At 41.4% G+C, this 13,475-nt stretch overlaps 1 protein-coding gene across 11 annotated transcripts in view; it reads right to left on the bottom strand.

Annotated features, from left to right (window-relative positions):
- Positions 1-13,475, bottom strand: part of PRR5 (proline rich 5) — an 817,096-nt gene that overhangs the window by 82,123 nt on the left and 721,498 nt on the right. For all 11 annotated transcript variants that reach the window (XM_069628149.1, XM_069628148.1, XM_069628151.1 and 8 more), the window contains one exon: positions 7,023-7,161. In XM_069628149.1, coding sequence (XP_069484250.1) covers positions 7,023-7,161 — 139 coding nt within the window. The remainder of the gene's footprint in view (positions 1-7,022; positions 7,162-13,475) is intronic.

The following is a 13,475-nucleotide window of genomic DNA, read 5'->3' as shown; positions in this document are numbered from 1 at the left end:
CTCACACTGAATATCTCGTGTCCGACTCATTGCATTGCAGACCCAAATAGCCTGCACATCATTTAGTGAATTGTCTATGAGAATGGCCTGCACCTGACTCACTGTATTGCCTCTAGATCAGCTTGTGTTTTTACTCAGCGCCTTGTTTGTTAGCTTAGCCTGTGCTGTACTATTGCTTCACCCACTAGAACTGTCCCTCATACCGCCACGAATCACACCTATGCAAAGGCTCCCGTCCCTCTATTGATACTCTGCATCATAAGTACTCTACCCCATCTTATTTTCACTAACTCTTGCCACACTCTAACCAAATCAGGCCTACCTATCTCTTGCCACCTCTCTTTCCCACAGAGGCTCAATTCCCATTGATCTCTAAAGTTAGCAAACCTTCACCTGACCTAATAATGCCAGCCCAATGGATTCAGCGCTTCGCAGGCAGACCTAAAAATAACCAACCGTGTACCAGAAACTGGAGAAATCATAGACTAGGCTCTAGACTTACCAATCTCTCATCCACCCCCTCCACATGGAACACTCGGATTCCCTTCAAGCAGCACACAACAAACCCTCAACCTAAACCCCCTGGTGAGTCTGGTCCCCCCCCCCCAAAACCCTCCAATTGCCTAGACAAGAATACCATCAAGAACACACATGAAATTAAAGGGGCACTTATTAATGCCAGATTCCTAGTAGCCCATGCCACCGACATTGCTGACATCATTGTGGCCAACCAGTTAGACTTCTTAGCTGTCACTGAGATGTGGCTCCACAAAGCAGCTGTCCCAACCATCTCACTAGCTGTCCCAGACAACTTCACCATTAATAGGTTAGATAGAGAAACTTTAAAGTGGGAGGTGTCGTATTCATCTCCAAATCCAACCTGGGCTTGAGAGCTATTGAACACACGCCTATACCTTCTGCTGAACTCCTCTCAGTTAAATTACCCCCATCAGCCTCACGTACTATTACCATGCACCTTGTCTACAGACGCCCTGGCCCTATCGGGACATTTGAAGAAGACATAACGGCTCTCCTTAATACAAATACTAAACCAGAGTCTCAAACTATATTACTTGGGACTTCAATTTAGGCCTGAACAATCCCAACGATGTGAATGCTACTATATTAGCAAATACAATTAAGGAAGCAGGCAATACCCTCAGGAGTAGTATACCTATGCATACAAAAGGCTGCACTCTGGATTGGATTGCGATATCAACTGCAAAACCTCTATAACCACTACTGAACCATGCATTTGGACAGATTACCTGATCATGCTCAACATACAAGACATCCCTCAAAACAATATAGCCAAGACGATGGCTCCACCAGCATTAACAAGAAAGAAACAGAATATAATTTCTAATAACCTCCTGGCCCTCATCCAACCTATGACCAACCCTACCAACCTCATCTGAAACCCATCAGCACGTGTTAACCTGTAGAACAATACTATCAACTTAGCCATCGACTCGATTGCTCCGCTAAAAATGAGCAAAGAGAAACCTACAGCTCATTTGAACTCCTGGTTCACTCCTAGCCTAAAAGCTTTACGCAATGAGAAAAGACATGCAGAAGCCAGATGAAAAAATAAACTGTCTGAACAGAGTTAAAAAAATCTTTCCTCTCTTGCATACAGGTATACAAAGGAAATCATTCAAACAAAAAAAAAGACATTTAACGAAAGAATTAAAAAAGCCAATTCAAGCACAAGGGAACTCTTCTCCATCCTAAGATAACTATAACCCCTACCATTCCCAATGAAACGTGCATTAGAAACAAAACCTGGTGCACGGATATCCAAAACGCCCTATGCAACAAAATGTCTACGCTCCAAAAGAAAATCGATTCCAAAAAAGCTACGTTACACTGGAATGTCTTAGAGACTCAAGAAAACATATTACAAGAAGTTGCCACTAATCAAAACAAACCAAGTAATCAGTTTACTTTTCAATACCTGAGGTGGGAAATATCATCACCTCACTTAAACCTTCCAGATGCCTTGGGGGCACATGCCCAGAATCTATTATTAAAGAGGCAGCTAGGGACCTAGCGGCTTCCATTACCACATTCATTAACTCCTCCTTTAAAACTTGCTCAGTCTCCACTAACTTAAAAGTCGCCTGGGTACTACCCCTCTTAAAAAAGCCAAATCTAGACCCAAGCATTCCTACCAACTATAGGCCAATTACAACGGTACCATTTCTTCTAATAATTGGGGCTAAGGCTGCCTACCTCCAGATTCAATCTTATCTGGAGTCTAATAACCTTCTAGATACCCGGCGATCGGGTTTCAGACCAAGACACGGAACTGAGACAGCTCTCATCGACCTAAAGAAGCAAACAGAGGAACGAAAGGACAAAGAAGAAGCTGCCATTCGCCTCCTCCTAGACCTCTCTGCCGTGTTCGATTTAGTTGACCATAAAGTCCTGTGCAACCATCTTAAATCGGCCGCTCATTTCTCTAAGGAAGCTACTGTGTGGATAAATTCATTCCTCAACAAAAGATCCATGAGAGTGTTCTCACCTACTTCAGCAGCGGATCCAGTACCAATTACATGTGGAGTACCACAGGGATCCTGTGTCTCTCCAACTACATATAATATATTCTCTAAGCCTCTCTTTGATATACTTGACAGTCTGGGTGACTCATATACCAACTGTTCTGACGACACCCAGATTCTCATCCCTATCTAAGGAGATTACGACGCAGATGTAGCCCTGATCAACAAAATCTACCTAATAATACAAACCTGGATGGATATCCATTTCTTGTGCCTCAATGATGATAAGACTGAGCTCTTACTCATTGGGTCATCCAACAGACTGAACAAACTTTCTCCCCAATACAACTCTGTCAACATTGATGGAATAACCATTAAAGTCTCCAAGGAGGTAAATACTTTAGGTTTTTATCTGGATTCGGCACTAAACCTCAATAAACAACTTAACTGCAACTAGCTACACGTGTAAATTGATCTACGCATGCAAACATTCCTTTCCACGGAAAGCTGCATTACGATTGCATGGGCCCTCATCCTGTCAAAGCTGGATTATTGCAATGCCCTCTATATGAGCACCAGCAAACCCAACATCAGTAAACTGCAAATACTGCAAAATAACGCTTTGAGAACTGCCTTAGGCATCCCAAAAACGCATCATATCTCCCACACCAGACGTGCCACCAATTGGCTCGCCATAAAAGACAGAATAAAACTCAAATCTCTAAACCGAACCTTTAAATGCCTTACCAACAAGGCTCCTCAATACCTCGTGGATAGATTCACCAGACACACCTCAGAACGCCCTATCAGAAAGGCAATAAAAACCAACAGTCTCAGAATCCCGAAATACAAATAAAAAAAGCAGGAGGGACCAGTTTTCCAGTCATGGCTGCCCAATTATGGAACTCCATCCTGGACTCCTCAAGAGCCATACCTTCCTTCTACACCTTTAAATCTGGCACCAAACTATGGCTGCCCTCCCTTGACTACTGAATGGATACACCCCCACAAGATATTGTCCACTACATCTGCACACTGCTTTGCTAAAAAGTATCTTGTCATATCTTAGGCTGTATCCGCATACTAGGAAACTGTATATAATGTATAAAATACTGTACATATTGTATTAATGCTGTAAAATGTCCCACTTTTTTCTATATGCCTGTAAACTATGCACCTTATGTAACCTGTACTGCGCTCAGATACCTAAGGGTTTGGAGTGCCATATAAATGAATAAACAATACAATAGAATACAATTTGAAAACAACATTAACTGAACTGTGGAACTTAACATTGAGAAGATAGGGATATGTTGTGTTTTGTTTTTTAACTGTGTAACTTGAAACTTGGGGAAGGGAACCCCGAGTCCTGACTTGGGGAAGGAAGTCCTGAGACCTGGATAAGACTATTGCATCCTAAATCCAAGAAAGGGTATTTTTAGACTTTTCTTTGTGGAACTGTTTGGTTTTCTGCGAGCTGGTTTTATACTTGGGGTAGGGAGCTGAAAGGAAGCTGCGAGATGGTTTTATACTTGGGGTAGGGAGCTGAAAGGAAGCTGCGAGATGGTTTTATAATTGGGGAAGGGAGCTGAAAGGAAGCTGCGAGCTGGTTTTATACTTGGGGAAGGGAGCTGAAAGGAAGCTGTGAGCTGGTTTTATACTTGGGGTAGGGAGCTGAAAGGAAGCTGGGAGCTGGTTTTATACTTGGGCTAGGGAGCTGAAAGGAAGCTGCGAGCTGGTTTTATACTTGGGGAAGGGAGCTGAAAGGAAGCTGCGAGATGGTTTTATACTTGGGGTAGGGAGCTGAAAGGAAGCTGCGAGATGGTTTTATACTTGGGGAAGGGAGCTGAAAGGAAGCTGCGAGCTGGTTTTATACTTGGGCTAGGGAGCTGAAAGGAAGCTGCGAGCTGGTTTTATAATTGGGGAAGGGAGCTGAAAGGAAGCTGCGAGCTGGTTTTATACTTGGGGAAGGGAGCTGAAAGGAAGCTGTGAGCTGGTTTTATACTTGGGGTAGGGAGCTGAAAGGAAGCTGGGAGCTGGTTTTATACTTGGGGAAGGGAGCTGAAAGGAAGCTGGGAGCTGGTTTTATACTTGGGGAAGGGAGCTGAAAGGAAGCTGCGAGCTGGTTTTATACTGAAGCTGCGAGCTGAAGCTGCGAGCTGGAAGAAGCTCAGAACTTTGTATTGAACGCGGTTTTCTTTTGGTTGCAAACATCCCTACACATTCTACAGATATAGTTGTGAGGGCAAGTAAGGGTTTGGACACAGATTGCTAAGAACTCTTTGACTCAGACTTCTGTTCATTTTATTTAGGTAGGGAAATCCCACCTTAGCATAGGGAAAGTTAGGCCTTTTTCCACCCTGACATTTAAGTTAATAAAATTAGTTGTTTTAAATTTGGAATCTGTTGTCTGTGTCCTTCATGATGCCTTCATAACACCCTAACAAAAGCCCAAACCGTTGACTTTGCCATAGCATGTTTGCATTAAAGCCACTGGTCTTGGATTGCCATCAACATCCAACAGCACTCTAATACATTTGGGATTTGGTGAATTCACTGGAATTTAATCAATTCAAACTGTAGTAAACTAACACTCTTTTCTGGTGCTTCTGAAACATTTGAGGTGTGGCTCTACTGCTGGAGACGGGTAGCAATGAAAACATCCCATCTAGCCAGTCATTCAGCAAGCATCAATTATGCCTAAAAATATGGAAGGGTGGTTAAAATTTTAAGATGTTTCAAAATGTTCCCTTCATGACTCAAGAATCAAAGAAGAATGGCAAACTCCCTGACATGGATGGAGATTTGTGCATGTAGAGACCACTTGTTTAGTGAAAACCGAACTATCACAACACACCAAACCATTTCGCATAGTCCAATTCAATTGATATTGTAAAACTTTCCATCAGATTTGAAATGATGACCAAAGGGTGAAGACGCCCTAATCAGCTGAACAGAAAGGCTATTGCATCATTAAATGTTCGGTGGTATTGGTAATAATGGCAGCATTTGCTGAATACTTGTGTATTTACCACCTGCACAATTCAGAAGTAGGAACTGAAATACCACCAGTGGTATGTTGAGGTGGATTTTTTTTAATGGTAATCTGACCGTTTTTATAGCTTCCCCAGAGGTGGGGATACCCATTTTGGAAGTGTCTCAAAAGGTTTTTGAACCGTTTTCATTGTTCAGAAGGGAAGTGTTTTCTTTCAGTCCAGGAAACAGTATTTTAATTGGCCCATTGTAAGGGGGGTGAAAGTATGGGCATCTCTAGAGACTCCACATCACCTTACCCATGTAATTTATAGCAGTGTCAGAAAATACCTTTTTTGTGCATTTAAAAATGTACAGTAATGGTACGTTCTTCTATTGCAAAACAAAAGAGGTGATAGCTGAAAGGTTTAGAATATATCTGAACCAATTGGTCTGGGCAACCCTCCAGACCATCGTTCTTCACCTGTAAAACCATTACAAAAGGGCAAAGACCATATGCAAATCAGGCTTGGTCCCACCTCCAAAGGGGCAGTCCATCCCAAACTGCTTGGTCACATCCCTTCTGCACGAGACCACACACATCCCCAAACATGTTTTGGTCTTGTTGGGCCTCATCAGTGAGGAGTAGCTTGGGTCTCTAGGCCCAGCCGACACGGAACCCACGTCTGGGCATACCCGTCCCACTCGGTGTGACTACAACAAAACAAAAGAGATGATGGCTGGAAGGCTTAGATTTGATCTTAACATCTGGCATTGCTCTGGGCAACACTCCAGACCATCGGTCTTTCCCCTTTTGTAATGGCTTGGCAGTTGAACGATGGTCTGGAGGGTTGCCCAGAGCAGTGCCAGAGGTAAAGATTAATTCTAAACCTTCCAGGTATCACCTCTTTTGTTTTGCTATGTACCTCTATTGTGCATTATCAAGTTCTATCATGATATGAATGGAATACCACCACTGGTATTGCCATAATAGCGTTACTTTTACCACTGGGGGAAAGTATACTCTGAATTCAGCAGATTTAGGAATACTGGCGGCAGATGTTCTCATTTCCTCCAGCCGTATTCCTGGCTAATTTCTCAGTTTGGTGAGGGATTAAGAATGCAGGACTTAGTTTTAAAGTTATTATCTCAGTAGTTCAATCAAGCCCCCCCCCCATAGATTCTGCATCGGGTGAGGTAGCATCTCATTTTGAGTAAAGCATGTGATAATGGATTACTAAACCTGTACCGGCATGCTCTCCACATATACTGCCCGCAACAATTGCCCACCTCGCTTCATCCCTACCTTCGGCATTCTATTGTGCCAAAATAACCACACCTTGGCCAAGTAGCCGTGCCCTAACTGCAGAACAGAGTGCAGCGAGAACTCAATGGAGTAATGGAATAACCGATTCTTCCAGCATACAACCTGGAGGCAGAAAAACCTAATCAGACCAAGGAAAACAACTACTACTACTACGTATTGTGGTTGCCGCAAGAGCACCCATCCCATCACACACATACGAGGTCAATGCAAAAGCTTACCCATAATGCAGGTGGAGTGTGAGAAGGGCCCTTCACTGGAGTACAAGCCATATGTGCCGAGGTAGGGGGACACCACCCTCTGGATTAGCAGCTCCAGCTTCATGTACTCTTCGGAGACTCCTTTGGATTCGTGCACCCCCTGGGAATAGAATACAAAGCAAATAGCACATTATAAACAATGGGGTCTACATTGTGGAAGCATAATGCAGGAGCACGAATCTACACTGCTAAATAATTCGAGACAAACTCAATTAAAAACGTTAAACGTTGTTTGGTATAAATATTTTAATGTGAAGTATAGGAGCTAGATATGACCTATTGTCTGTACATATCCTGTATATACTGCATTTTCTTGTGACTGCACAGCAATGTAACTAAAGCTGAAAATCCTGCTTGATGCCTATTGCACCCTGATACCTTCGGGTCGGGTCCGCATTATAAGCATTAAAACAAACAAACATACAAAGAACGGAAAAATTAAGCAATTCCAAGCTGGCCCATCAGTGTTATAAAGCGTGGAATCACTTCTACTTATTTATTTATTTAATTTATATAGAGGAGGAACCTGGACGATGAACTGGACTTTAACCCCAGGTAAATATAGCATATTTGCACATGGTATTATAACCATCCAGCTGGTAATAAATTGCAAGGCACAAATACAACGTATACACACATGATAGTAGAAATATCAAATATTTCATTCAAAATAAGCCTTGCATATTCAAAGCACAGGAGTCAACACTGTTTAGTGCACTAGGCACTTTACTATCTGATATATTGAACTCCAACCTCAGGTAAATACAACATATTTTCACATGGTAATATAAAATATCCAGTTAGTAGTAAATCGTAAGGCACAAAATGAAAGTATCTATATATGATAGTAGAAATATCAAACATTTCAATTGAAATAAGCCTTGCATACTAAAGGCATAGGAATAACACTGTCTTTAAAGCTTAAGATCACTTGATCTTTATTAATGTATCAATCGATATAATGTAGATTTCCAAGCACTAGCCACTGTATCTATTTTATCTATTTGTGTAACACATCAAAATGAAATTTCGAGCAAATGCATCAAATCTGCATATGTCATCTAGAATTTCAAGCACTTTATCCAAAAGCAAGCTTTGCACAAAAAAACCCTCTCCATTGCCGCCGTATTGAGAAAAGAAAAGAGCTATCCAATATGGCCGCCATTTAAAGGCAAACAACAAAGGACGAAGTACAGGTCTAGTGGTTCCAATACAGGAAAGAGACTGAATTCAAACAGGAAATGAAATATAAACAATTGCAAACATGATGTCAGTTACAATCCGACAAAGCCCAGTTTGGGGTGAAACACGTTATTGTGATTTTTTCACGGGTGTGCTCTTGGCTGTCCACACCAAAGAATAAAGGACGTTTTACAATGGAGAAAGCACAGCAGTGTGGTGTACTTATTGGAATGAAAGATGGAGGAGTGCCGCTGTGAGCTGCTGTTTTGCAGTTCGTTTTTTGCTATATATATATACATTACATGTTTAATGCTGGCCACGAAAATTACTGCATGTGTGTAGCATTGAGAACCTGTAGCACAATTTTCTGTAGCGAACTGTAACAAATAAGAATTTGTATTTTTTAGAAATCTTTCATGCTAACTGACTGTGTGAGGGCTAATGTTCAAGATATTTACAAAGCACTTTTGCACTATGCACTTTAGGTTTTTAAATGGACTGAGAGTTATGTCTACAGCACTATGCACTTTATAATCTTGAACCTACAAAATACGTAGCGATTGGAAAAACATAGCTCTTCACACTTTTTGCAGTCAACAAACAGAAATTCAATTTTGGTCTGAGTGCTATCAATAATTAATTAATCAATTAATTCTATAATGCCAGCACTTGATTGTGAAACCAGGCTGATATTGGGAATAATATGCAATTATGCAGTAAGCAGGTTTTATTTTTAAATCATTTCAATATATTCCAAGAATTGTGAAAAAAGAAAAGGAAACCTGCGTATGCAAAACAAACGGCCTTGTGAAGTAGTTGTGATGTTCTTAGTAAAGTATTAGTTATAATGCATTATGCATGGAAACTCACACATTCCAAAATGGCCACCAGCATTTGCCATAGAATGCTTAAGGGGTATTTCAAGAGTGGAAATAGAAGAAGGACAAATAATATGTAGGGCGGAATCATAGAGACCGAGCCCTTTTGTACTTAAAAGCAGTATGCAACCTCATTTTGTTGTATATGTGATCAAGCAACGGGAGCGTTGCGAAACACGTCATGAGTTTAAATGCCTTGAATAAAACTGGATTTGGCATGAAAACCTTTGGTGAATGGTGAATTGATTTACTTTTTGGAGATTTATGCTGGCGTCCTAAACCGCGAAGAGTGCTGTCCTCGTGTGGAGAAGTGCAATTACTTTTTCCTTTCTACTATATATATATATATATATATATATATATATATATATATATATATATATATTATTTTTTTTTAACCATGCAGTGCATCCAAATGCTGGAATAAAAGCATAACACAGGTACTATACCCAGGACTGGGAAAATTACGAATTTTAGAGTAACAATATAAGATCAGAAAACAAGAGGACCAAAGCAGAGAAAAGATGAAGCATTCACACGATAAACTCAGTGTAGCAGCATGAAGCTCACATTGCAACAATGAGCTAAAGCTAACTCACAAGGCAATTTCGGGAATATCAGGAGGCAGACTTGTGAAGTTATGGTTTAATTTGCATTGTGAGGGAGTACACTTATGTATTATTAAATATTTCATTTCAAGTGAGTGTTTTCAGTAGCCTTCATCTTGTTATCCCTAACCTTTGCAGGCTCTGCTTTTTTGGTTGTTTGGGAGTGTTGCTAGTAACCTTCATTTTGCCATCCCATATGTTTGTAGACTCGACTTGTAACCTTCATTTTGGCATCCCTAACCTTTGCAGGCTCTGCTTTTTGGTTGTTTGGGAGTGTTGCTAATAACCTTCTTATTGCCATCAATAAGACTTGTAGACTCTGCTTTTTAGTTGTTTTTGGAGTGTTGCTAGTAACCTTCATTTTGGCATCTCTAACCTTTGCAGACTCTGCGTTTTTGGTTGTTTGGGAGTGTTGCTAGTAACCTTATTGACATCAATAAGGCTTGTAGACTCTGCTTTCTGGTTGTCTGGTGTGTTGCTAGTAACCTTCCTTTTGGCATTCCTAACCTTTGTAGGATGTGCTTTTTGATTGTTTTGGAGTGTTGCTAGTAACCTTCATATTGAAATCTATGAGGATTCATAGGATATCGTCACTTCTCCCCAGAGGGGATCCCTTCCGTGTGAGGCTAGGGAGGTGAGCCCTCTACGCAACATTTCCCCTAGTGGTGGCGGTAAGTGGGACCTCACTGGGAGAGACTCCCCTCTTGGGGATAGGGACTCCTGTTCCGGTCATCACTACCTCAAGAACTCCAACCTGATCAGCCCACTGTTTGCTATTGTAACACCTCTTCTCTTACCCCATTAAAAACCACAACCACATGCGAAGAGGAAGATTGAAGGAAACATGAAGAGTGCCAACAGGTTGGAATCCACTCATACTAGGAAGAAGAATGAAGGATCAATAAGAATCACGCTTCCTTTGGAAACATACATCATTGGGAAGAGTTGGAACCATGGAGTCATGAAAACTACTTTCTGGATAATGAGGAAGGACAACAATCCTCCACTGGGGAGGACCCAGCCAGATAGTATACACATTGAAGAAGGACTTACAGAAGAGAGAAGCAGATGCCAAGCAGGTGTGACCCGGGAAGCTCAAACCCGGGAGCGAGAAACTAGTGGATGCAGGCTGGGCCTCTGTCGAGCGGACGTGGCAATGCAGAACCAGAAGCAGTCCAGGAGCCGGCAGTGAGCCGGCTCACAAGAGGGACTTGGAGATCCAGGTGGTGGCATGACCTTGCAGAGGTGGACTGTGATCCGCAAACAATGCTGAAACCGATGAGTAGAGGGCACTGCAGAACCGCCAAAATGCACCGAAAGCCTTAGAGAGAAGTGCTGGAAGCATCTACCAGCACGGAGCAAACCCGCAACCCTAGGAAGAACCAGTACCGCAACCTGTCATGACAAAAGTAGCGGGTAGTGGAGGGAGACCCGGTAAGGGACAAGGGCATAAAGAAGACAATAGCTAAAAGTCAAGATGACTTGGGGAGTTATCTTCCTCATCTCAGTAATTGGGAAATGTTAAATCAAGTCAAGAAAACTATGGGAGTCATTTCCCTTATCTCAGTAATTGGGAAAACATTGAAGCAGATTTCGGGCATCATCTCCCTCGAATCAGTAATCCGGTAAAAACATTGACACAAGTAAAGAATACTACGGGAGTCATCTCCCTCATCACAGTAATTGGGAAAACATTAAAGCAAGTCAAGAGGACCTCAGAAGTAATCTCCCCCTTATCAGTAGTTGGAACACCAGGAAAGGAAATCAAGACTACTAGTGGAGACATCTCCCTCGTCCCAGTAGTAGTGAAGTAACTAATGTCAATAAGAGGATTATGGGACTTGTGATTTTGTTCTCGGTTTTTCTTCTGTGCGTATAGCCCGAGTATATTGTGCTTGCTCCTGGTCTGAGCACATATAATAATATGTGCATATTAGGGGTCATTCAAATGCCATGTGCATTGTGCTTACCCATACATTGAGAATATCGAATGTATGTGCCCATTGGGGTCACTTATATTCCATGCCTACTATATGTACATATTAAGAAGGGCGATCGAGAGAATCCAAAGTCATACAGGCCTATAGCTTTATTAGACTGCCCAGGCAAGTTATTTGCTAGGTTACTGTTGAAGAAATTTAATAACTGGCTCCAGGAGTACAATCTAAGGGACCCATTTCAGACTGGGTTTTTGCAAGGTATAGGCACTGGCATAAATATTATCACCTTGTCCAGCCTTATCCAGCGAACTTACCAGAGGAAACAACCCTTATATCTTGCATTCATCGACTTTCAAATGGCATTCGATGCTGTTCCTAGAGAACTATTGTATAAAAAGTTGATGGATGCAAATTGTCCATGGAGCATACTCAAATGGGTAATCCAATTACATTCCAACACTACGATTCAGGTCAGGCTAAATAATGAAGGTTTATTAACACCACCGATTGTAACTGCCCGGGGATTGAAACAGGGCTGCCTGTTAGCATCGGCCCGGTTCAATTTTTTTTATCTCCGATATTAATCGAACCTTTGACAATGTGATATCTGATTCTTCGAGGCTCGTGGGGGTTGAAATAAAATGTTTACTGTATGCAGATGATATGGTGTTATTTTCCCATACCCCACGAGGATTGCGCAAGCTTTTGGGTGCTCTGGATGCATATACTAAGGTTAATGGTATCACCATTAATGTGGCAAAAACCAATATTGTCCAGTTTGGGACTAGAAGACAATGTAAGACACAGTTGCACTGGCCACTTCAAGACTGTAAAATCACTGTCTCCAATGTATATGTATATCTGGGTATGTTGATCTGTAATCTATGTGCTGTGGACCAATACAACATGCAGGGTCTACATAAACTGCAGATGACCATCTCACAAGCACGTATCATCAGAGCACGCTATTGTAAATTCTCCATGTCACCGGTACTCTCATACTTCAAACTAAAAGTGGTGCCTGTAATTTTGTATGGTGCAGAAACTAAAAAAATCATGTCATATGCCTATTGGTCGGTGAGAGAAGGTCGTTTCTGGAGGCAACTCCTGAACTTACCAAACTCGCAACCATTACCACTTATAAGATACGAACTTGGCTTGATTTCAGTTTATGCGATGTACAAATGGAAACTGTGTGCCCTATATCGCAAGTGTTTGATGAATCAGCATGTAATAGGAATAACGAGCGTTATAGCAACTTACTTGTTGAATTCTGTGGATATATTTCCGAAAATGTGGCGCATGAAAGTTCAAAAGTTTTTGGATAAAGCGCAAATAAATAGTACGCTTTTGCTAGAAAATCCAGACAAAGCAAAAACAAAAATATGGGAAACAGACTGGATCCACACACGTGTGGCATGCACATATTATAAAAACTTTAAGTCTAATCCCTTTGAACTAAAGCGCTACAATGTTGTGGCTAATTATTTGCTAAAATCCCCAAACTCTAATCATCGTAGTGGGTTCCTGAGATTCAGATTAAACCTCTGGCTTACAAAAGATGTTACTAATAACCGCAATAAAAATGGCACACCCCTGCTTTGCCGGTTCTGTAAATGCCAAGCAGAAACATTGAAGCATTTGTGCACCGAATGTGTGAATTTATTAGAAATTCGTTGCATTTATTTCAAACACTTATTTGTGGATCAAGAAATTATGACTGCTGAAGAACTCTGGGCATTATTGTTTTATACCAAAAGGAAGTCAGTGAGATATGCCATTGTTAATTACTTGCAACAAATACAA

Source organism: Ambystoma mexicanum, chromosome 12 (assembly GCF_040938575.1).
Source record: "Ambystoma mexicanum isolate Mex_15411 chromosome 12, UKY_AmexF1_1, whole genome shotgun sequence".
In the NCBI taxonomy this organism is placed as follows: domain Eukaryota; kingdom Metazoa; phylum Chordata; class Amphibia; order Caudata; family Ambystomatidae; genus Ambystoma; species Ambystoma mexicanum.
This window is presented reverse-complemented; position numbering and strand designations above follow the sequence as displayed.